Source organism: Lutra lutra, chromosome 1 (assembly GCF_902655055.1).
Source record: "Lutra lutra chromosome 1, mLutLut1.2, whole genome shotgun sequence".
Taxonomy (NCBI): domain Eukaryota; kingdom Metazoa; phylum Chordata; class Mammalia; order Carnivora; family Mustelidae; genus Lutra; species Lutra lutra.
Genome location: NC_062278.1, coordinates 134,316,426 through 134,339,355, shown reverse-complemented (window position 1 = coordinate 134,339,355; position 22,930 = coordinate 134,316,426). Strand labels below are relative to the sequence as shown.

General features: G+C 42.1%; 1 protein-coding gene across 5 annotated transcripts in view; it reads left to right on the top strand.

Moving 5' to 3' along the window:
• Nucleotides 1–580: 580 nt before the first annotated feature.
• COL6A5 (collagen type VI alpha 5 chain) overlaps nucleotides 581–22,930 on the top strand; it is a 96,549-nt gene continuing 74,199 nt past the window's right edge. For all 5 annotated transcript variants that reach the window (XM_047737198.1, XM_047737187.1, XM_047737177.1 and 2 more), the window contains exons 1-7: nucleotides 581–671; nucleotides 1,891–2,484; nucleotides 7,144–7,776; nucleotides 11,073–11,633; nucleotides 15,313–15,867; nucleotides 17,866–18,441; nucleotides 21,240–21,815. In XM_047737198.1, coding sequence (XP_047593154.1) covers nucleotides 605–671; nucleotides 1,891–2,484; nucleotides 7,144–7,776; nucleotides 11,073–11,633; nucleotides 15,313–15,867; nucleotides 17,866–18,441; nucleotides 21,240–21,815 — 3,562 coding nt within the window. In that variant the 5' untranslated portion in view covers nucleotides 581–604. The remainder of the gene's footprint in view (nucleotides 672–1,890; nucleotides 2,485–7,143; nucleotides 7,777–11,072; nucleotides 11,634–15,312; nucleotides 15,868–17,865; nucleotides 18,442–21,239; nucleotides 21,816–22,930) is intronic.

Here is a 22,930-nt window from a genome sequence, read left to right as displayed (position 1 = left end):
AGTTTCAACCCAGGTCATGATCTCATTGGTCCTGGGATGAAGCCCCACATTGGGCTTCATGCTCAGCAGGGAGTCTGCTTGAAGATTCTCTCCCTCTGCACCCCCCTCACTCTCACTCTCTCTAAAATAAATAGATAAATTTTTAAAAAGAGTGTGATTTGTGAGGACACAGACTTCGTATGAGGCATTTTTACGGTGGTAAAGAGATTGGGCTCTGCAGTCACCTTGTCTGGGTTGGGATCCTGGGTGTACCACTTCTCAAGCCACTCTGCGCTGTTTCCTCAGATGTCACATAGCCACAGTATTTGTCCCTCGCTGTAGGACAGTTGTGAAGATTAAATTAGACGATACTCATAAAGTACTGAGAAAAGTGTCTAAGCCATGGCGAGGACTCAGCAAATGTCAGCATTCTCTGTTTGCAGTAAATACTCCAAATGCTTAATGAGTTTTTTAAACACATCTGGCATTACTTGACAGACACTCGTGTTGTGAATTGCATTCTAACCCAGATTCTCCAGTTGTTATGTCTTGTTATACAATGAGATTTTTTCATATTGTAAATAACTTTTTTATAGAATGCAAGCAAGAAGCCTTCATTAACAAAATGAAGATCCTGCTAATCACATTGATCTTAATCCTTTGGACTGAAACATTGGCAGATCATAGTCCAGGTACTGGCATATTTTATGTTTATTATCATTTAAGAACATAAACATTTTTATGGCTTAACTGACTCTCATTTTAATACACAGAAACAAAGGATTTATTTATTTACCAAAAAATCAAAGCAGACAGCATTGAATTATAGTTGGAGGCACACTGTCAAGTGAACAATCTCTCAAAGATGACAGAGAGCCAAGGGCAAAAGCATGAATTATGCTACACTTGGCTAGAAGAACTTTAATTATTCATTGATTTGCTTAGGCCCCAATGTTCTGTGTCTCTGTGAATAGAGTCGATCCATTTGTTTTGGAGGTCAGTCTGCATCCTAGGATTCCCTGACAAACTTCTGAGTTACTTGGAAAGAGGGAGCAATCATTAGGCATTTACTAAGTACATCCCTGATTTCCAGCGTGGAGGTGGCTGACTACGACAGTAGATCCTGGTGGTGTCTCCCTTGGGCCCAGACTCTCTTTATCAGGCTGGTACCCCTCTTACCACCCTCGCCCTGGGCCCAGCTGCTGTGAATATTGCCTGTAACAGCTCACAGACAAGGCCCACTTTCTCAGGAGAACCGCTCTCAGTTCTCTGAAAGTCAGCTAATGCAGGAGATTGTGCCCATAGCCTTCCGCTCCTTCCCTGCAGTTCCTGGGGATGGTCTGCAGCCAGTGACTAACAGAGAGAAGAGTATAACAAACCAGCCCTCTTGCCCCTCAGAGAGCGACATGCTCTGGAATCCTCTCAGATCAGGCAAATACGGAGCTTTGCTCCTCTCCTACTTCCCTTATCCTGCTTCTGCTCAGTGAAGCCCCCATCCCCCAAGTCCCCGTCTCAGATCTGCTTCTAAACTCTTCAACCCAAGACACCTGATTATCTGATATGGTTTCTAAAAGTTACTCTTAATCCACAGACTACTTGGGGGGGTTTCTTGTTTATCCTTTAGTATATTATTGAAGTTTGGGGTTCCCCAGCCAAAACAAGAAAAAAAAATGTCTCTGGGATAGAGTTGAGAAAGAAAAACATTATTCCTTAACCTTACAAAAGTCTTCCTGTTTAATATTTTCATAAAAACCAGTCTCGTTTCTTCTGTGACCTCCAGAAGACACTTCCCTTGGGATTCTGAGTTAGTCTTAACCTAGGACGCAGTCTCAAATGAGTATTGTGGTCTCAAATGTAAAGGCTGAACAATTCATCACCTTGTTTAGGTTTGTTGTTATTTTATTCTGATAGAACCCGGCCCTGAGTATGCAGACGTGGTGTTTCTGGTGGACAGCTCGGATCACCTGGGAACTAAGTCCTTCCCCTTTGTGAAAACGTTCCTCAACAAGATGATCAGCAGTCTGCCCATAGAGGCCCACAAGTACCGCGTGGCCCTGGCCCAGTACAGTGACCAGTTCCACAACGAGTTCCAGCTGAGCACCTTCAGGAACAGGAACCCCATGCTGAACTACCTCAAGAAGAACTTCGGCTTCATGGGCGGCTCCCTGCGCATCGGCCACGCGCTGCGGGAGGCGCACAGGACCTACTTCTCTGCGCAGGCCGGCGGGAGGGACAAGAAGCAGTTTCCCCCGATTCTGGTGGTGCTGGCTTCCGCGGAGTCCGAGGATGACGTGGAAGAGGCCTCCAAAGCTCTGCGGGAAGACGGGGTGAGAATCGTGTCCGTGGGGCTGCAGGATGCTTCTGAGGAGCAGCTGAAGGCCATGGCCACGGCTCAGTTTCATTTCAACTTCCGGTCGGTCAGGGACCTTGGCGCATTTTCCCAAAACATGACGCAGATCATCAAGGAAGCCACCCAGTACAGGGATGGAGCAGCCGATATTCAAGGTAAGGAAGGCCTGGGTCCCAGGCAGGGGCCTCTGTGCATTCCACCCTCATCTCCTGCGGCTCCCATTCTGGTTTCCGTGACTGGCCACCCTGAAGTCCTGGATATTTCTACACATCCCTGTCAACTCCACCTGCCGTGTCTGCTTGTGCCTTTTCTCTGAAGGGCATTCCCTTGCACTCCTTTTTCTTCTTACATCTTGGATGACTCCTGACATCATTTAAATCTCAGCCCTATAGTCCCATCCTGTTGGAAGGCTTTCCTTTCACATTTCTTTTTTGTGTGTCACAGTTTCCTGTGCATGCTTGAGGACAGAAGCACCTCCCAGAGTGAAGGATGGCTCATTTCTGTGTCTGTCCCCTCCACCAATGAACTGGTGGCACGTTGAGAGCAGAAGTGGGCACGTAGGTCTATCTCTGTATTCTTCAGGTCTACACAGTGCCTGACAATGAACTAGCATTCTCTTTCTTAGTGAGCAAATAAATGGAAGTCCTACAGATAAAGAAAGAAGTTCCAGGTCTGTTCTCTGGCCCTCACAGGCCTGGCTTGGTGTGAGGCCCTTGGTGAATGCCCGGTAAATGCCTGTCAGCTAATACAGGGAGACACTTAAGGAGAAGGGTAACTTTCAAATGAGAGCGGGCAGGGAAGAGTATACCTATGGGTGTATAACAGAGCCACACAGCAGGCTGCCATCTGGAGCCCTCCACCTGCTGTGTTGGCTTAGCCCCTCCTGCCCTGTTTCTTCCTCCTTACAGGTAAAATCTCTCTAATGAGTGTCAGGACTTACTAACGCCAGGACTGACTCATCCCCCCTCTCAGTTATGCAGTCATTTTGTGCTTATATTTTCCACATCTAAGATACACCGCCCCCGCACATTTTAACATTTTTGATATTAGGATGCGTCTTGGCAGTAATGCTATTTTTTTTTTAAGTTCTAGGAGCTGCTATTAAATAATAGTATATACTTGACAGTTGAAGAAATACTTGAAATATTTGAGTTGAAGAAATACTGGAAATATTTCTGACAAGCTTATGGTATGACAGGGACCCATGCATAGCTCAGATTAAACTGACTCAGCACCCTTTCCTGTGTAACGTACCTCCTTAGCTATCGCATTCCCCGCAACATAAAATTTCCTCCAACTTCTTTCCTTAGAGCCCCCAAGAGTTTCTACTGTGGCAGCAAGACCCTCCCTCGCAGGCTCCATCATCTGTGTTGATACCTGTTGTGTACACAGCTACTTGAGAGCAATGCCTTACCTTAGTCACTGCAGCTGGTTTCCCTTGGGAGCTGCTGTTTCTCAGCTTTATCTCTAAGCAGCCACACATCAGAACCACCATGGATGCTACATCCATCTTCCCGTCAGCCCCTGGAAATCCTTGTATTTCATACAGAAATGCAAAAGACCTCCTCATCTGCTTTCATTCTTGATCCCTTAGGCCAAAAGGAAGAAAACTTATGACCTCATGACTTGCGGTGTCTCACATGAAAAATGCTTTATTTGTGTTTTAAGTGAGTGCTCCATGAAGACCTTAAAACAGAAGACTCTTGAGTACAAATGGTTTACTTGGCAGGTGATTGGAGACAGCATTAGGAAGGAATGGGTAAACTGAGATAGGAAGCCACCCATGCGGTGTTGATGGGCAGGCTTCAGAACAGGCCAGAGTACAGCCCCAGGAGAGCACTCAGTAAAGGTCCCAGACTCATGAAAGGCTCCCACCATTCTCTCCAGAGTAAGGTAGACAGAGTTCCTGGCAAAATGGATTTTGCTGCCTGCCTCTGCACACAGTTGGTGATGATGGGCCATTCTGAGCAGGTACTATCTAGTTCTAAGACTCAAGGAAGCCACCTGGTATGGTACAAAGTGCTCTGAACACAAGGTCAGAAGACCCAGACACTGCCACTAGCTGGTTGTGTGAACTTGGGGAATTGATGTCATCTCTCTGAGCCTTGCATCAGCATTCCCATTTGTAAGTCATGGGAACTAAGATGACCTTGAAACTTCCTTTCTGCCTCATCATTACTGATTCCATGACTATAGCTATAGCCCAATTCTGTAGTAGGACCAGTTCAGGCCTTAATAACAAATAGATTCCCTGAATAATAGCAAGTTTATTTCCCTTGTAACATTCTAGCACCGGTGGTCAAAGTGACCAGCTGTCTTTCCTCTAGTCAGATACTTGGGTTGGTGGTGGCTCTTCTGTCTTCAACGTGTGACTTCCAAGAGGCCTGGGGATTGTTATACAGCTGGTGGGTGGGAAAAAAGATGAAATATCACTCATGGGAGGGTTTTATATGATAAGCTTGGAAGAGACACACATTATTTTTGCTCACATTTCATTATCGAGATCTTAGTCCCATGGCCACCCCTAACTGCAAGTGAGGTGGGGAAGTCAGGTCTAGCTCTATGCCCAAGAAAAAGAAATGGGTTTTAGTGAGTATTTACGAGGTTCTGCAACAGTTAGTGCCACTCCTGAGACACCAGGGAATCCCTTTCCTTCCACTCTCCTGATCTCTCACTCCTGCCACCTTGGAAAAATAGCAAGTTTTTATGATTTATGTTCTTCTTTCAGAGAGGAAACCCTTCTGTAACCATCCAATATGGGGACCTGGGAGATCTTCCAGGTGGCTGCTTAGTCTGTGCTCTTCAGGACTGTAGGGTTTTACCACCTTCTTAGAAGGTTCTGTGTGTTGATTGTGCTTCTCTCCTAATTAACTTCACATCAATATGGTACAACAAGGTTTTGCTTGATGGGACACTATCCTCGCCTTTAGAGGTTAAGAGTAAGAACTTCAGACACTGTAAGGTCTAGATTCAGACACTGGATTGGCTGTTAATGGCCTTAAATAAATTACTTAACCTCTGAGCTTTCGTTTCCTTACCTATAATGTGAGGATAATAGTGTCTACCTTGATATGTGTGAGATGGCTTGTATGGCATTTGGCACACAGTTTACTATTATTCATAGTAATAGCTATTTGCAAATAAATACTAACCCAATTAGGTCATGCCGGGAGTTTGTTTTAGCTAACTGTGTGGAGTACAGAGTGCATTGGTAGATTTATGAGAATTATCTTTGAGTTCTCACTAGGCACCACGTACTGGAGGGATAGCGATAAATAAGACATATATTCTGGTTTCTAGAGTTCACAATCCTAGTGGGTAGCTCTTGGCAAGATTGAGCTTATCTCTTGGCTATGAGTTCCACAGATATAGTTCTTCCACCTGTGCCTGGAATAGGCTTTTTCTATGCATATGGTGTTCTGTTCCCTGGATTCCAGATTTTTACAGCCAACTGCATACCTGGCATCTTCAATAATATCTCAGACTTAATGTGACTGAAAAGGAACTCTTGAATCCCCCTTGCAACTTGTTCTTTCTACTGTCTTCCCTGTCTTGGAAAAAAAGATACCACCAATATCCACTCAGTTGTTCATGCCAAAAAGCTAGTTCTCACCACTTTTTTGGCTTTTAACACTAGCATCCAATTTATCATCAAGTCCCTTTCCGTTCTATCTTTAATTCATGTATCAAAACTACACTGTTGTTTCCTCCTAACTGCTTGTCCTAACTTCCTTGTCCAAGAAACATGATCCCTTTCTTGGACTAGTGTAATTGTTTATTAATGGCTATCCCTGAATTTTTTTTATCTCTCCTCAACAACTGGATTGATATTTTAAAGATTTAAATAAGATCATGTGAATTCCATATGATTTGGATGCTGCTTCTTTCTGGCCTCATCCGTCATTGTTCCCCTCACTCACTGTCACCAGCCTCTCTGGTCTTTTTTCTTGTTCCCACCTCCTTCTGTTCCTTCTGCAAGAACTCCTCTTCTGGCAGGAATAGGAGTATGTAGCTGAATCCTTCTCTTTGTATCTCAGCCCCAGTGCAAGCCTCTTAAAGAGCACTCCCCTGACTTTTTTATCTCAAGTAAGTTAGTCCTTCTCCCACATTCCCAGAAGAGTAACTCAGTTGACTTACTTGTTTCAGTTCCTTGTGAGCACTGAAATAATATAATCTAGTTATCTGTCCTCCCCCTAGAATGTGAACTTCCTGAGGTCAGAGATATTTCTGTTAATCTATCCCTGCCTAGCACTTGAGAGGGATGGTAGAGATGGTGGTGGTGGTGATGGTGGTGGTCATGGTGATGGTGGTGGTTGGTGGTAGTGGTGGTGGTTGGTAATTGTTGTTGCTGGTAGTAGATGTAGAGGTAGAGATGGTGGTAGTGGAGGTATAGGTGGTGGTTGGTTGTTGATGGTTGGGGTGATAGTACAAGTGGATATAGGGGCATTGGTAGGTGGCGATAGTGGTGGAAGTGAGAGTGGTAGCAGTTAGTGGTGGTTGGTGGTGAGGCGGTCATACTGGTAGTGATGGTGGTCATGAATATCATGATGGTGCTGGTGGTGGGGAGTGATAGAAAAGTTGGTAAGAAGCATTTTTCAGAGAGAAGGAACATTATTGCAAAGACTCTGAAGTCATTGACCTTGTAAGTCTTGTTCATTATTTTTATCTGTTGTTTATTAAAAGAAAACAATGCTAACTACATCTGTCATGACCACCTCTGTTCTCACTAATGCCTTTTGACAATCGGTAAAGTGCCTTTCTCACTCTGGACCAGTAGTTTACACTAATCTTTGTTCTTTTTTCTGTCTCCATAGTCTCCTTCCCAGTGGCCTGTCAGAAAGATTCATTAGCTGACCTCGTGTTCCTAGTAGATGAATCAGTTGGCACCAGGCAAAATTTAAGGAACCTGCAGAATTTCCTGAGGAACATTACCGCCTCCATGGATGTGAGTTACAACTGCACGCGCCTTGGTCTTATGAGTTACAGTGATAGAGCCAAGACTATTTCCTTTCTAAATTCAAGCACAACCCAGTATGAGTTTCAGGAGCAAATCCAAAAGCTTTCTATCCAGGCTGGGAAATCCAATGCTGGGGCTGCCATTGAGAAGATGAGGCTAGAAGCCTTCTCAGAGTCAAGTGGCAGCAGAAGGGCACAGGGAGTGCCTCAGATCGCAGTCTTTGTCACTCACAGACCATCGACTGATGAAGTGCGCGACGTGGCAATACAACTTCGGCTACAGGATGTGACTGTGTTTGGCATGAATATTCAAGGAGCTAATGACGTCCAGTTAGAAGAAATAGTGTCTTACCCTCCGAGGCAAATGGTTTCCAAGCTTGAGTCCTATGCAGACTTGGAAGCTTACAGTAAAAACTTCCAGAAAAAACTCCAGAATGAAATTTGGTCCCAAATTTCTACTCGTGCTGAGGGAATGGACCTTGACAGAACTGGTATGTTTTTTTAAAAAAATACTTTTCTTATTGTAAAAGTAATATGAGTTGTGGCCTAGAGTAGGGGCAAGAGTGAGGACTGACTGTAATTGCCTGAAAGAACTTCAGTAGTTAGGGAAATATTCTAAGACTAGATTTGGTTCTGGTTGTAGAACTTCATAAATTTACTAAAAATCATCAAATGATTACAAAGGGTAAATTTTTTAGTGTGTAAATTGTACCTCAAAAAATGTAAAAAAGTAGTATGTGTTCATTATAAAAAAGTTTAACAATATGATGAACATGAAGAAAAGAAAATCATTTGTAATCCTTTCTTTCAGATAAAACCATTTTTAACATTTATTTATCATGTCATTTGGTTTCTTCTCTCTCCCTATTATGTACATACACTGGCACACACACACACACACACACACATTTTTAATTTATTTTTATTTATTTATTTACTTAGGATGGGGAGGGGCAGAGGGAGAGGGCAAAAGAGAATCTTTAGTAGGCTCCACGTCCGATGTGGAACCTGATGCAGGGCTCAATCTCACAACCTTGAGATCATGACCTGAGCTGAAATCTAAAGTTGGAAGCTTAACTAACTGAACCATCCAGATGCCCACATACACATTTTTTAAAGATGGTATAGCATTGTACAGGCAAGTGCTGTCCAAGAGAACTTTCTGTGATTATGGAAATGTTCCCCATCTATGCTGTCCAGTAAGGCAGTCACTAACTAGCCACATGTGGTTATTGAGCACTTGAAATGTGGCTAGTGTAACTGAAGATCTGGATTTTATTTAATTTTTCTGAACTTTAATTTTAATTCAGTTTAGTTTTGATAGCCACATGTAGCTGGTGGGTATTGTATCATTCAATGCAGGAATATACAGTTGGGTAATTTAAATCAGTTATGACTACATTTTTGTGTGACCAACAGAAATAAAAACAGCATTTAACTGTGAGGATGAAACTATTTTTTTTATGTTTCACAAATAAGTCCTAAGGTAGGTAGACAGAGCTGGTGTGGTATACCACAGTGTCAGGAACCCTGTCTCTTTCTACATTATTTTTTTGCCATTTGTGGCTTTTATTCCCAGGATCATAGTCCAAGATAATTTCTCCAAGCATCACATTCATACCCAGCAAGCAAGAAAGATAAAAAAGGAGGAAGTGGGAAAGTTTCCACTTCCTTTTCTTCAAAGATATTCCTAAAAATGACACATATAATTTCTATTTACATCCCAGTGGCCAGAACTTAGTCACATGTCACACCTAGTTATAAAAATGGGAGCTGGAAAATGTAGTCTTTATTTAGGGCAGCCAAGCATCTTGGTAAAAACTGGGGGTTTGATTAGTATAGAAGGAGACAATAATATTGGGGATAACCAATGTTATCTTCCTTCCTTACTTTTCTGTCAACCTTATATCACAAACTTTCATCCATTTCCTTAAATATTATTTTGTCACATTCTTTTTAGGTTGGCAATAAAATTCCATGGTATGAATGGAGTATAATTTGCTAAACATACCCTAACTGTTGGATATATACGTCATCACACATATTTTTCCCTTCTGGAAGTCTTGGATAATATCATCCTAATCCTTATATCTTTACACACAACCATGAGTATTTTTGCACTTTTTGACCTTTTCTACTATGTTTGTCTTCCATCATTCTAGTGAAGATATCCTAGTTAAGATGCACTGTGAATCCTCTATAGTTTTACTTAGCTCTTTTCAAAGGTACATGCTAAAAGAAACTTGATGTGACTTTGTGTTTACCTAATACTGAGATACCTGCTGTCTTCACACATTTCCTTTGCAGATAAAATGCTTCTGAACAATTGGAACTGGAATTTGGCAGAACTTACATAGAAAAGGCTTTTGATTTTCCAATGATTTTAAAGGCCAATTTTAAACTCAGACCAGTCAATTGAAGGTTTAAGAGTTTATTCTGGGCCAGCCCTGGATTTCCTGTGGCATGAATACATTACACACAGGAGCAAGAAGCAAGACCTGTGTTCCCTCCTGAGTGACTTGTGGGGGAATTTTCCTAGTGGCAGCCACTCTGGTCTAGTACCAACTACGAGGGCATAGGAGGAATGTGTAGTGTGGTCTCTCTCAGAGAGTGACAATGACATGACAAAAAATGATTATTTTCAATATAGAAATTCTAAATGGGAAGGTATAGGACCTAGACTAGAGGCAAGGGCCATGTGAGGGGGATAGCTGTTCTTCATGAGGCCTTAGTTTGTAGGTGGCTTCTTACTAATTCAGTAATTCTCAAAATTTGTTATCTGACTCAGGTTGGGTTCCTCAGAAGTAGATGCCAGAAAAAGCTTTGTGTGAAACTGATATATTGGAAAATATACCCAGGGAAAACTGGAGATTGGTAGGAAAGTGAGGATTGGGGCCAGGAAGGAGAAGATAATAAGCCAAGTCCCATGGAGGTTCAATTCTAGAGGGCCATTCTAGAGACAGTGTAGTTTAAACATTAGAATTGTCCCAGTCAGGGGGCACTGTAGCTAGAGAATTTGTATTCTAGCACATGAGAGAGTGCACATTTCCAGGCACTTCTTCAAGCCCCATGCAAAGAGGGTTCCAGCACACTGAGTGCAATCTACCCATAGACAGACACGGTGCAAGCCCCCAGAGTGAACATGTTAGGAACCGGTGGGCAGAGAAATGATAAAATTTGAGGGGATACAGGCTAAGTACCAACAGGGTCAGCTATAAACTTATCAGAGATTCCTAAGGAATTTATTACTAATTCATTTGTCCAAGCCCTCCCAGAAGCCTAGTGAATCAGTCTCAAATTAGGGCCTGGGCACTTGCATTTTAGAGAGCTCCCCTATAAACTCTTGTTAGCAATGTTTGAGAGCCTTGATCTTAATGAATTTAACGTGGTCTAGAGTGTGATGGCCAGGTTTGTAGATTCAGAATGGTCAAACACAGAGAACCAGTCTATACTGACTTAGTCATCGTGGCTGGGTGGCTCAGTGGGTTAAGCCTCTGCCTTCGGCTCAGGTCATGATCCCAGGGTCCTGGGATCGAGTCCCACATCGGGCTCTCTGCTCAGCAGGGAGCCTACTTCCTCTTCTCTCTCTGCCTGCCTCTCTGCCTACTTGTGATCTCTCTGTCAAATAAATAAATAAAATCTTCAAAAAAAAAGAGAGAGATTTCAATGTTCCTTCCTTTGTTGAGTAGATTCTGTTCATGTTCTCCCCAGAGTCTCTGTAATTAACAAAGAATTCATTTTCTTCTTTTCTTTTCTTTTCTTTTCTTTTTTTTTTTTTTTTTTGCAGGCTGTATGGATACGAAAGAGGCTGATATCTATTTCCTCATTGATGGCTCAACCAGCATACAGAAGAAACACTTTGGGCAAATCAAGCAATTTATGCTGGCTGTGACAGGAATGTTCAGCATTGGCCCAGACAAAGTCCAAGTTGGAGCAGTGCAGTATTCCCATAAGATGAAAGTGGAGTTTTCTATCAATGACGGTTCTAATAATGTGAACTTAAGAAATGCTATTTTGAACATCGAGCAACTCAAAGGCAGGACCCATACTGGGGAGGCCCTGGATTTCGTGCTGTCAATAATAAAAGAGGATAAGAAGCATAGGGCACGCCAAGTTCCCTGTTACCTCATTGTGCTGACTGATGGGAGGTCCGCAGATGAAGTCCTAGAGCCTGCGGAGAGAGTAAGGGCTGAGCAAGTCACCATTCATGCAGTTGGCATTGGGGAGGCTAACAAAGCACAACTCCAACAAATTGCTGGGGGAGAAGAAAGGGTTAGCTTTGGGCAGAACTTTGATGCTTTAAGAAGCATAAAAAATGAAGTTGTTCACAGGATCTGCAAAGAAAAAGGTAAGCAAAACAAAAACGGCTTTATTCTCCATACTTCATTAGGTACTTCAGGCAGACTGATAGCTGGGCTGAGACAAGAAGTGACGTGACCAGTTGTCTGGTTAACATTTTGCTAACTTCCTTTATCATCAGGGAGGGATTCAGCACCCCCCCTTTTTTTTAAGATTCTATTTATTTGACAGAGAGAGAGATCACAAGTAGGCAGAGAGGCAGGCAGAGAGAGAGAGGGAAGCAGACTCCCTACAAAGCAGAGAGCCTGATGCCGGTCTCGATCCCAGGACCCTGAGATTGTGACCCGAGCTGAAGGCAGAGGCTTTAACCCACTGAGCCAGCCAGGCAGCAATTGCCAAGATTGGAAAATCCCTCAGTAGACAGATGCCCTGAGGCCATGTTGAAAGTCGTAAGTAGGAAGGTTGCTAAGAATATTGTGGCTTTGACAAAGCCCACCGGTATGGTGTGTAAGAGACTCTATTCTGTGTGTGCATGTGTGCACATGTGTACGTGTGTGTGTGTGTGTGCGTATGTGTATGTGTATGGGCTAATTAAAGCAGATGAGCACAGTGGAAAGAAAATGGGCTCTGGCTTTAGGATCCAACTCTCTTTGCTACTTGGCCTTCAGATTGCCTCATCGATTAAGCAAGGGTAACACCCACATCATAGAACCCTCACAGGTTTAGCATAACATGCATCAGCCATCATTTCTCTATTATGTATGCATATCTAGTACATACATAACAATTGTTTATTTTTATTTGTAACAGAAGCACATATTTGCATTTTCATTCTGACTAAAAATCATGTAACAAAAGTTAGGAAAAACAATTTTCAAATTCTTGTACCTGATTATGATTTCTCTTGTTAGTAATAGCCACTTACTAATTGAAGATGATATGCGTTGATTGCTAGTATGAACACATGAAAATTCCATGTGCTGAGAGACATGTTAACTTCTTGGTTAAGATAAAAGATGGTGGAGTCAGTGAGTCAAAGTTCAAACCCCAGCCTTATTACCTATGGACCTTGAATGGGTTACATAGTGTCTACCTGCCTTCATCCCTGTGTGGAGCCTATAGTGAAGCTTGAAAGTGATAATGCATGTGGAAAACTTAAAATAATGCATGTGGGCCCATAGTAACTGCTACATAAAAAGGAGTTATTGTAGAAGTTGGCTAAGGTATGAGAAGACAAAATGAATTTTCACTTATTTGAACTTAGAAAAGTGAAAATTTTGGGGATTTTCTGAGTCACTAAAATAAAAAAAATAGATAAGCAATGCGACTAATGAATCATGGAACTCTACATCAAAAACCAATTATGTACTGTATGCTGGCTAACTGAACATAACTTTAAGATTTTTTTTTAATTTATTTGACAGAGAGATCACAAGTAGGCAGAGAGGCAGGCAGAGAGAGAGGAGGAAACAGGCTCCCCACTGAGGAGAGAGCCTGATGCGGGGCTTGATCTCAGGACACTGGGATCACGACCTGAGCCGAAGGCAGAGGCTTTAACCCACTGAGCCACCCAGGTGCCCCCTGAACATAACATTAAAAAGCAAAAAATGAAGAAACAAAAAAGAAAAATAGATAATAAGTGGGGCTTACAGCAAAATCAGAAATTCCCAATATTGCTCATTGTTCTCCCCATTATGGACAGTAGTTGGGTCTTCAGGATGTTCTAGAAAGACTACAAGAGCAAAAGTTCCCCAATGTTTCCTGGGGTTGATGCAAAGAAACGTAACAGGGTTCCAGGAAACAGAAAGTAGACTGTATCTCGGTCCTTTCAAGAGAGACAGGCCTGGACCAATGTGAGGAGGTGCAGTACATAATCTCCTGTGGGTCAGGTTGTTGTCGTGCAGGTGCCTGAACACTGGCACACCTGAGAGCTATGGACAAGGAAATGAGCCATAAGATGGTAAATAGAGGCAGGGAAACTAAGGAACCAAAGCTGGAAGACCCAGAAAAACACTGACTAGTTTCATAGCAGATGCATATGGAGCGAGAAACAGTGTGTTTATTGCCGAGAGGGCAAGAAAAGGGGCTTTAACAAAAAGACCCCAAACTACACAATGCAGAGTATTCTTTCTCTTTTGTATAATGGTCCAGGGTTAGTAGTGGAGGTCTGTAGAGAGACCAGTCCATGCTCAACACATAGCTCCCATCTTTAGGTCAAAAGTGAACCTCTAGTTCTCTTCACCTTGCATTTATAGAAAAGGTGAAAGGGCCATATGAGTCCACTACACTCAATTGTTTTAAGATCCAGACATGGCAGAGTCACTTCTGCTCATATCTATTGAACAAAACTTAGTGATAGGGCCACATGAAGCTTCAAGGAAGACTAGGATATATGGTCTTTTCCTGGACAATCATCTGGCTAGTTGAAGTTAGTTTCTAGTTGAAACTAGTTGACACAGAAGGATGGGAGACCAGATATTAGAGGACGGGAAGCAGTCTCATCACAAAACAGATATAAGAAGGTAGACCCAGTGAACACCAAACCACATGTAAAAGTCTACTCCTTTTACATATGTTTCATGGAAGGGAGGCTTCCACATTTCACAGCAGTGGGGCCTTGTCAAGGCCACAAAAATATTTAGTGACCTCTCTATTGATGACTTTCAAGATGGTCCCAGGCAGCTTGGGTCTTAAATGACGGTTTAATGTTCCCTGGTGGGCCTTACATAAATTAATAAAAAATAATAAACATTGTTTTATTCCTTTTGGCTAATGCTAATTGTTTATTTTTAAATAGTATGGGATAGACTCTGTGAGTGTTGAGGGAAGGACTACTTAAGAGAATGGCAATGACAGTAAGTAGACCAAAAGGATAAGACTAAGAAGATACATGCCAACAATAATATTTACATACTATATATATATATAGAGAGAGAGAGATGTACTCACACACACCTGTACAAGGGATTAGTGACACTGGTTTTTTTTTCTGTGGCTTATAGAAATTGGTCTTCAATGTGTACATCCATGCACATACACACACACACACACATATATATGTATGTATATATATATACACAAAAATATGCGAATTTCCAGTTGGGAAGTTTCTTCAAATTTTATATATAAATAAAGGAACAGTCCATGCTGAATGGATATGCGCTTACTAATACACTTATTATCTCTAGTAGGTTTCTCACCCTGATTTTTTTCTCACCCTGATTTTTAATATTGATTTATAATATTTATCAAATCACTTTAAATTATCCAAGAAAATAATGCAACATAAAGATTGCTTAGAATTTTGTGTTTTTACATTATACATAAAAACCTGAACTAGTAGTCCTATGAGTGTAGAGAATTGATTGCTTTTTCTCTGATTCCTTTTTTTGATCATCATTGCATCCTTTAACACATAACCTGATACTTGACATTTCATACACCTCAAGAATTATGAATAAATGAATTATGGATAAATGAATATATGCTTTGGAAGTTGCATTTTCTCTTTAAAACTTCGTGGATAATAATTCAGTGGATTTCTGATTCAGGGTTCAAGTCAGCAGGCCTCTACTACAGGGGCACATTAAATTTTCAAATGTAGTAGCAGGTGCTTGAGCTAATTTTTGATGTTTTCTGACAATGCATTTATTTCTGTCTTACCATTTCTCTATATTCTGAAAATCCTGTCAACCTGGCTTATTTCTGGTCTTTTTGACAACATGCAGGATGTGAAGACATGAAGGCTGACATCATGTTTCTGGTGGACAGTTCTAGCAGTATAGGACATGACAATTTTGGGAAAATGAAAACCTTCATGAAAAACCTATTAGCCAAGATTCAGATTGGTCCAGATAGAACTCAGATTGGTGTCATTCAGTTCAGCGATCAAACTCAAGAAGAATTCCAACTTAATAAATACTTTACACAAAATGAAATTTCTGATTCAATAGACAGAATGTCTCTCATCGACAAAAACACTTTGACTGGAAATGCACTGACTTCTATAGATGAATACTTCACCCCTGCCAAGGGGGCCCGTGCTATGGCCAAAAAGTTTCTTATCCTCATCACGGATGGAGAAGCACAAGATCCTGTGAGAGACCCTGCTAAAGCTCTTCGGGACAAAGGTGTAGTTATCTTCTCCGTGGGGGTGTATGGCGCCAATAGGACGCAGCTGGAGGAGATCAGTGGGGATGGCAACTTGGTCTTCCAGGTTGAGAAATTTGATGATCTGAAGACAATAGAAAGCAAACTCATTTTTCGTGTTTGTGCTCTCCATGGTGAGTAACACCGTTATCCTTCAGAACTCTGAAATGTGAGCTGTTGACCTCTTCAGGTGAACAGTGGGTTGTACCATGGGCTTGGACTCTCTCTGGACTTTGGTGTTAAGTTTTAGTCTTATTTATGTTTTATTAAAATACCTGTGACCTCCAGGGATATTCCACTTGAACAATCTTGTTAGCCAGTTTAGCAACAAGGTAGTCTGGCTATGGAGACTTTGAAGCTATTCCAAAAAGTTCTCAGAATTTTCCATTGAACTTCCAACTTTTTACTACCTGAAAACCTAGATTTTCCAGAGGAAATTTTTAATCCCAAATGATTCCCCAGAATTGTTTCTTGCCTACCTATAATCCTTGTCAAGTAGTAAATACCTAGAAATACAAATTCTTCTTCTTAGGTAAATGAAATCCAATATCCTAAGCATACCCTCTCCCCCCAAAAATCCTGTTTTAAAGGATTTCATTGATTCACCTATTTTTCTCCACTTCTATGGGTGAGGTATTTTACAATTGTCTTTTCATGTATCTATCTCTTTGGAAAATTTTAATTTGTTACTTTTTAAAAATGATTGTTCAGGATCATCATTTTTATCTTTCACAAACTGTAATGCTTTTCAAATTGCGTGAAGCAAATCTTCAGTTTGAGTCTATCAACTTTAATGGCTCTTGGATGAGAACTTGGCTATAAATCCACACATAAGACTAAAAACAACTCTGCTTTTAAATCTATCATGTGCTGTTATCTGTGTTTTGGATACAACCAGGACAACACACTGAAGTATTGGTAAATTTGTTGTATGTTGTTCCGCTGGCAACATAGAGACCTCCCTTGGACTATATTACTCAGAATTCTGTGTGAGAAATTTTCACAAGTTAACAAAATGTTTTAGTGTAAACTCTGAGTTTTAGGCAGTGACGCTGCAATTTCTCTCATAACAGCTTAATTAAAATGGCAACGATTCTCAAACTCTTCGTAGTGTTGAGACATTCTAAGACAGGTTAGCCTTAAGGCCACATCCCCACCTTTGAAATCCATGGAGATCTTCCTGGCATTTCTTCATTTTGATAAACATGATATTTGTGAAGGCCCTGTCTATAGCATGAGGCGAAATTTCAGCTAACTCGCACATCAGATTGACTCATAAACGTCAAAATCATGTCATCGTCCCAGGTTCCTACAGATATATCCTGGGCTCACCCATAGCATCTTAGCCTTGAGAATTTGAGACCATTGCCAGAAATAAGGACTGAAGTTACCATACTCAGGTGGAAAGTGGAGAAAGTGAAATTGTAGAAGGCATGTACTTAAGTTACTGAGGGAAGAGAATGAGGGGAGAGAAACCCCATACTTTGTGGAGACCTTTCCAGAGTGCTCACTTGACTTTCAATGTGGAGGAGAGCTTGGAGCTGAGGGGAAGTGATAGGGCCTTAGCTCTCCCCCTACTTGGGGTCTTTCTGGGTTCCAATCCAGAAGGCGAGGGGAAGGAGCGGAAATGAAAGCAGAGAGGCATGGTGCACATGGAACAGCTCGCCTAGCAGAAGCTGGAGCCAGAGAGGGTAGGATAAAAATCCCAGCTAATACATAGAGCCTACTAGCTCTTTAAAGCAGCAGGCCAGTTTGGCAAATATCAGTCCTATCTCACCATTATACTGATATTAAACTACCTTCTGACATTTCATTTCAGTTGAAAGCCTGCCTAGGAAAACGCATCACTTGTCCTAATGAGATATAGCAGAACAGAGTGGTGTAGCTTAAGAACCACCCATTGCAGAGTCATTGCAGCTACACTTTCCGTGGAATCATGATCTGGGCAAGTTGTACATCACCGAGCCTCAGTTTCTCACTCTGTAAAATGGCAACAGCCATGTCTAACAAGTGAGAAGCAGTGTCTGGCACATAGTAGGTTCATGGCAGACGTTCGCTTGCTCGCCCTTCTCAGCTGTCTGTCTAGAATACACTGCAGAAAGATTGTGATGCCTGCTTTCTTTCTCTTTCAGATTGCAAAAATATTAAAGTGTTGGACATTGTGTTTGTACTAGACCATTCAGGCAGCATAAATACAGAAGAGCAAGAAAGCATGATGAATCTAACTATCCACTTAGTGAAGAAAGCAGATGTTGGCAGTGCCCGAGTTCGGATTGGAGCTCTCAAATACTCAGAGTATCCTGAGGTTCTTTTCCACCTTGGGAAATACTCAAATGGATCTGCAGTCATTGAACACCTGAGGAGGCGCAGGGACACTGGAGGGCGTACCTTTACTGCCAAGGCTCTTGATCACACAAACATAATGTTCACGGAAGAACATGGCAGCCGCATCCAGCAAAATGTGAAGCAGATGCTGATCATCATCACCGATGGCGAGTCTGATGACCGAAATCGGCTCAATGACACAGCACTGAAATTGAGAAACAAAGGCATTGATATCTACGCAGTGGGTGTAGGAAAGGCCAACCAACTTGAACTTGAGGCTATGGCAGGGAATAAAAACAATACTTTCCATGTAGATAATTTCAACAAACTGAAAGATCTTTACCAGCCTCTGCAAGAAAGAATGTGTACCAGTGCCCGTGAGCGTAAGTTGTAATTTTTAAAGTTTCTCTGGGGGTAGCAATAGAAGGTTAAGAAAAAAATAAATTAAATCTTGGCTTCCCATTACCTGGATGTCATGGGATGAATCTTTCTCTGCTCAGGCTATTTTTCTTATTTCTAAAAGAAATGCATTGATTGAGCAAGATCTGAAAGTTGCTTTTCCATGACAGCATCCGTTGAAGAGCTTATAGAAGAAGGTTTCAGAAATGTTCTTTGAGGTCTTGCTACCCTGTTGCCTTTTTCTTGGCAGAAAGGAACTCTACCTGGGATCATACTGACCTTACCCCATTTCAGGGCCTCTTGTGCTATTCCGTTAATGGTCTCAGTGCAACCACTGAATACCAGTTGCAGGCCAGACTCAGAGTTGCATGGTTTCACAGATAGACTTCTGTCTTCAGAGATCCAGGACAGTCTAAATGGGATTATAGACATTCTCTTGGGCCATTTGAAGTTGAAGTAGTCTGTGTGTTTTTCTAGATACGGGCCATTAATATGGACAAAAGGATATGGGAGTTCAATATGGAGTAGTAGAGGCTGGTGGGTAGGAATAGGGAGGGAAGGGACGTAAGTGGATCCCATGAGATACCAGTGGGTTAGGGATGGCCACAGGCATCCCACTTGAGGAAAGTGTAAGATTGGCCATCTGGGCTCAAAATGAGCAATGAATTCATTTCCTTGGTTTCAGATACTGAATGATGGTATTATCTTTGATAAAAATTGTGACTTTTCCCAAGGCAGCAGGACCTTTTCAATTCTGCCTGTTCTAGCCTGTCCCTGGACTCCCACCCTAAATTTTGGTCATCTTGCCTTTGGTCTTGCCACCTTCTAGTCTGTTCTGAGCACTGAGTGATCCTCCTAACACACACTAGATTATGTCCCTGCTTTGCTTACAGTTTATAGTTTCCAAATTCCTGAGTTCCATCTAGCCTTGTCCATATCTCCAACCTCATCTGTTGCCTCTCCGCACTTTACAATCTCTCCTGTCAATCTGAAATACCTCTGCATCTTTGTACACAGCATTCTTTTTTTTTAAGATTTTATTTATTTATTTGACAGAGAGAGATCACAAGCAGGCAGAGAGGCAGGCAGAGAGAGAGGAGGAAGAGGCTCCCCGCTGAGCAGAGAGCCGGATGCGGGGCTCGATCCCAGGACCCTGAGATCATGACCCGAGCCGAAGGCAGCGGCTTAACCCACTGAGCCACCCAGGCGCCCCTGTACACAGCATTCTACCCACCACGAATACACCAGCCCATTTTCCCACACTGTATCTAGTATTTCACATTTCAGCCTTTGTTTGCCAATTTCCTGACCCAATACCTGACAGTGATCCCAGTGGGTATCCCTGATTCGGCACCTTCTATTTCTCTTGGTGGTAGCACTGAACATACATTTGCTATTTTTTTGTAGCTATCACAAGACTGATTTCCTTGGGCAGGCATGGCCTCCTGTTTATCATTGAGTCCCCACCAACTCTACTACACCACCAGGACTACAGTCTTTTCCTACAAAGATGGAATCTGTTTTATTCTCATCTCCCATGCCTACCTTTTGGAGGCAGATACTGAGGCAGAGTCTAGGATACATGGTGTTTATCCACACCCTGTGAAGGAAAGTGGGAAAGTAGGATGGGCAGAAGAAGTTGCACAGTGAGGCATGCTTGACAAAGCTCCAAGCCTGGCAAAGAGCTCTGGAGTGTATATTGCCTATCAGTGTTGTCCAGCATCAGACTAAGATGACTGGATGGTTATGTCCCCTTCCCACTTAGACCCCAGATATGGGCTTCCCTAAAAGGTCATGGTCTTTTGCAAGACCTCTCTTTGCAGGGAGGCTAACCATGAGGGAGCTGACAGTCTGAGGCCCTCTGTTGATTACACTCCCACAACTGGCAGCAAATCCTTCCTTGAAGGTCTATCTGGGCAGATAACCCTTAGAAAGAATTGTGTGATGCGGGAATTCTTTGTTCTCAACTGCCTTTACTAATCACCTTTGTGTTGTCCCTATCCCAGCCATTGCATTTGATTGGAACTGATGGTAGAATATTATCCCTGGGTTTGGGACATTTCACCTTGGATTTCAGGGAGATGACCCTTTGCCCTCTTTATTAGCTATTAGCACTTGTCCCATTGCATTTTAATATTTGGGTTATGATATTATAAAAAACTGCAGCAGAAAAAAATACTGGATTTAAAGATAAAAAGAATGACATGGTCCAGGTACCCGCTCCACTGCATAACAATTGTGTATTCTAAGGCAAGTTACTTACCCTCTGAATTCCATTTTTGTATCTATAAAATTAGATTAATTCCTTATAACATGATCATGAATATTAAGTTACTGTATGCCAAAACCATTTTTTAAAATGGTAATTCTCAACACAAATGTAAAGTGGTAGCATTAATAGTAACAGGAATACTAACCATAATACATGGGTACCATTACCTTGACTTCAGTGAACGTTCCAGTTTGAGTGTGTCGAAGGGATTTCTAGCCTTTGCAATTACTTTGTAATGAACTTATTCAATCTATTCAAGCTTCTTTCTCTAAGCAACTTTCACTGTCTTTTCAAATGAATCACATAAATAATAAAATTTGAAGCAAAGTCTATTTTCTCTTTCCCACTGTTTTTCCTTCTTGAGGGCCAACCAGTAATTCTCTCTTCTGTTGACTTATCTCAATTTGCTATTAATGTGGGGATTTAGTAAAGCAATTGAAGAATTTGAGGAAAGGGAAAATTTAGAATAATTCGTGAGGAAAATAATTGTTTTGTTTTTCCCAATTGCAGCGTGTGACGTTCAAGAAGCTGATATGGTTTTCTTTTTTGATGGCTCTGACATGGTCTCCCACTCAGAGTTTGTTACCATGACAACTTTTGTGTCAGACTTAATTGATAATTTTAACCTTCAGAACCAGAGAATAAAAATCGGGTTGGCTCAATTTGGGAGTGGCTTCCAGAAAATTATTGAGTTGAAAAACTCTCTGACAATACCGAAGCTGAAGACTCGAATTCAAACCATCACCAAGAGCAATGGGTTTCCGCGAATTGACCTGGCCCTTAAAAAAGTGAAAGTCATGTTCGATCCATCTTCTGGTGGGAGGAGAAATGCTGGTGTCCTTCAGACTTTGGTTGTCATCACATCCAGGGATCCCTACTACAATGTGGCTGATGAAGTGAAAGTCCTGAGAAACCTCGGAATTTGTGTCCTGGTTTGGGGCATAGGAGATGTTCATAAGGAGCAACTTCTGCCAATGACAGGCGATTCTAGAAAAATAATCACCCTCAAAGACTTTAATACATTAATGGATGTGGATATGAAAAAAAGAATGGTTCGTGAAATCTGCCAGAGCTGTGGGACCACCAGTAAGTGCTTCTCTTGCTCTGTATTTGTTTTTGATTTAACTGCCGCCTTCCTGGGGCTTCATTTCCCCAAGATGTCCTGGTGGCTAGCTGTAGCTGAACATATTTTTTGAGGAGTGCTCAGTAAGAACAGACATCTCCTCTGTTTCCAGGAAGCTTGGGTTAGCTAGCCTCCCTCAGAGGTGAGGAAAAAGGTGCAGAGGCTGGAGGAGGTCCTGGGTTGTGTCCTCTGGTCAGCCCTGATCCCTCACTGCAAGCCAGGTTTTGGGCCTCTCTTACCACCGAAAGTTAGTCTCCTAATTCTGCCCCCCTCCACTTGTGGCAGGCCTAGAATAATGCCTTGTGTCCCGTGGGAAGTAAGTGAAACAGACTTTGGCTGGTTGGCAGCTTTACTATTTTAACTTTGTCAAACCATCTTGTAAGGGACTCCGTGTTCCTGTGTGTGTCTCTGTGTTGTGTGTCTGTTTGAACCTACGTGTGTGCATATTTTCTTCTGCTTTTAATGATGGCATTTGTATAATCATAACATAGTAAAGATTTGAATTTGCCCTTAGTGATTATTTGATTCCCAGCAGTCAAAAAAACCAATGGCTATAAAGGCCAGGAGGTAAGTGAGTCAAGAGGGGAGAAAGGGAAAGAAATGAAGGTTCAGCAATGAGCCATCTGATGGGGAGGTCACTCTTCGCTTCAGGTGAGAGTCACCATGTAGGACTCAGGTTCTGTACATTTGGGCTGGGAGTTGGGAGGATGACATCTCAGGATATAATATTTTGTGTAATTTGTACAACATGCAGAAATTCCTCAGCGTGCTTTGTTTCTGGAGTCATGACTGAAGCCACTTCTTTCACAGAATGGGTTGGTCTTTCCAAGCTCTCCAGATGGTCTATGCCCCATTTGGGGTGCTCAGCTAGAAGCAGAGAATAGTGATGGAAAGGGCACTGGCACTGGAATCCAAAAGCCAGGGTTCTTGCTCTGGTGCAGTAGTAACAACTTCCAGGCATCGTGATTTCCTTAGTGATAAAATGAGCAATCAGGCAGGGTCAGAAGTGACCAAATGGCAACTTACAGCTGAGTTGTATTGGTCCTGTCTAGTTTTGACAACTTGTTAAAATCAGTTG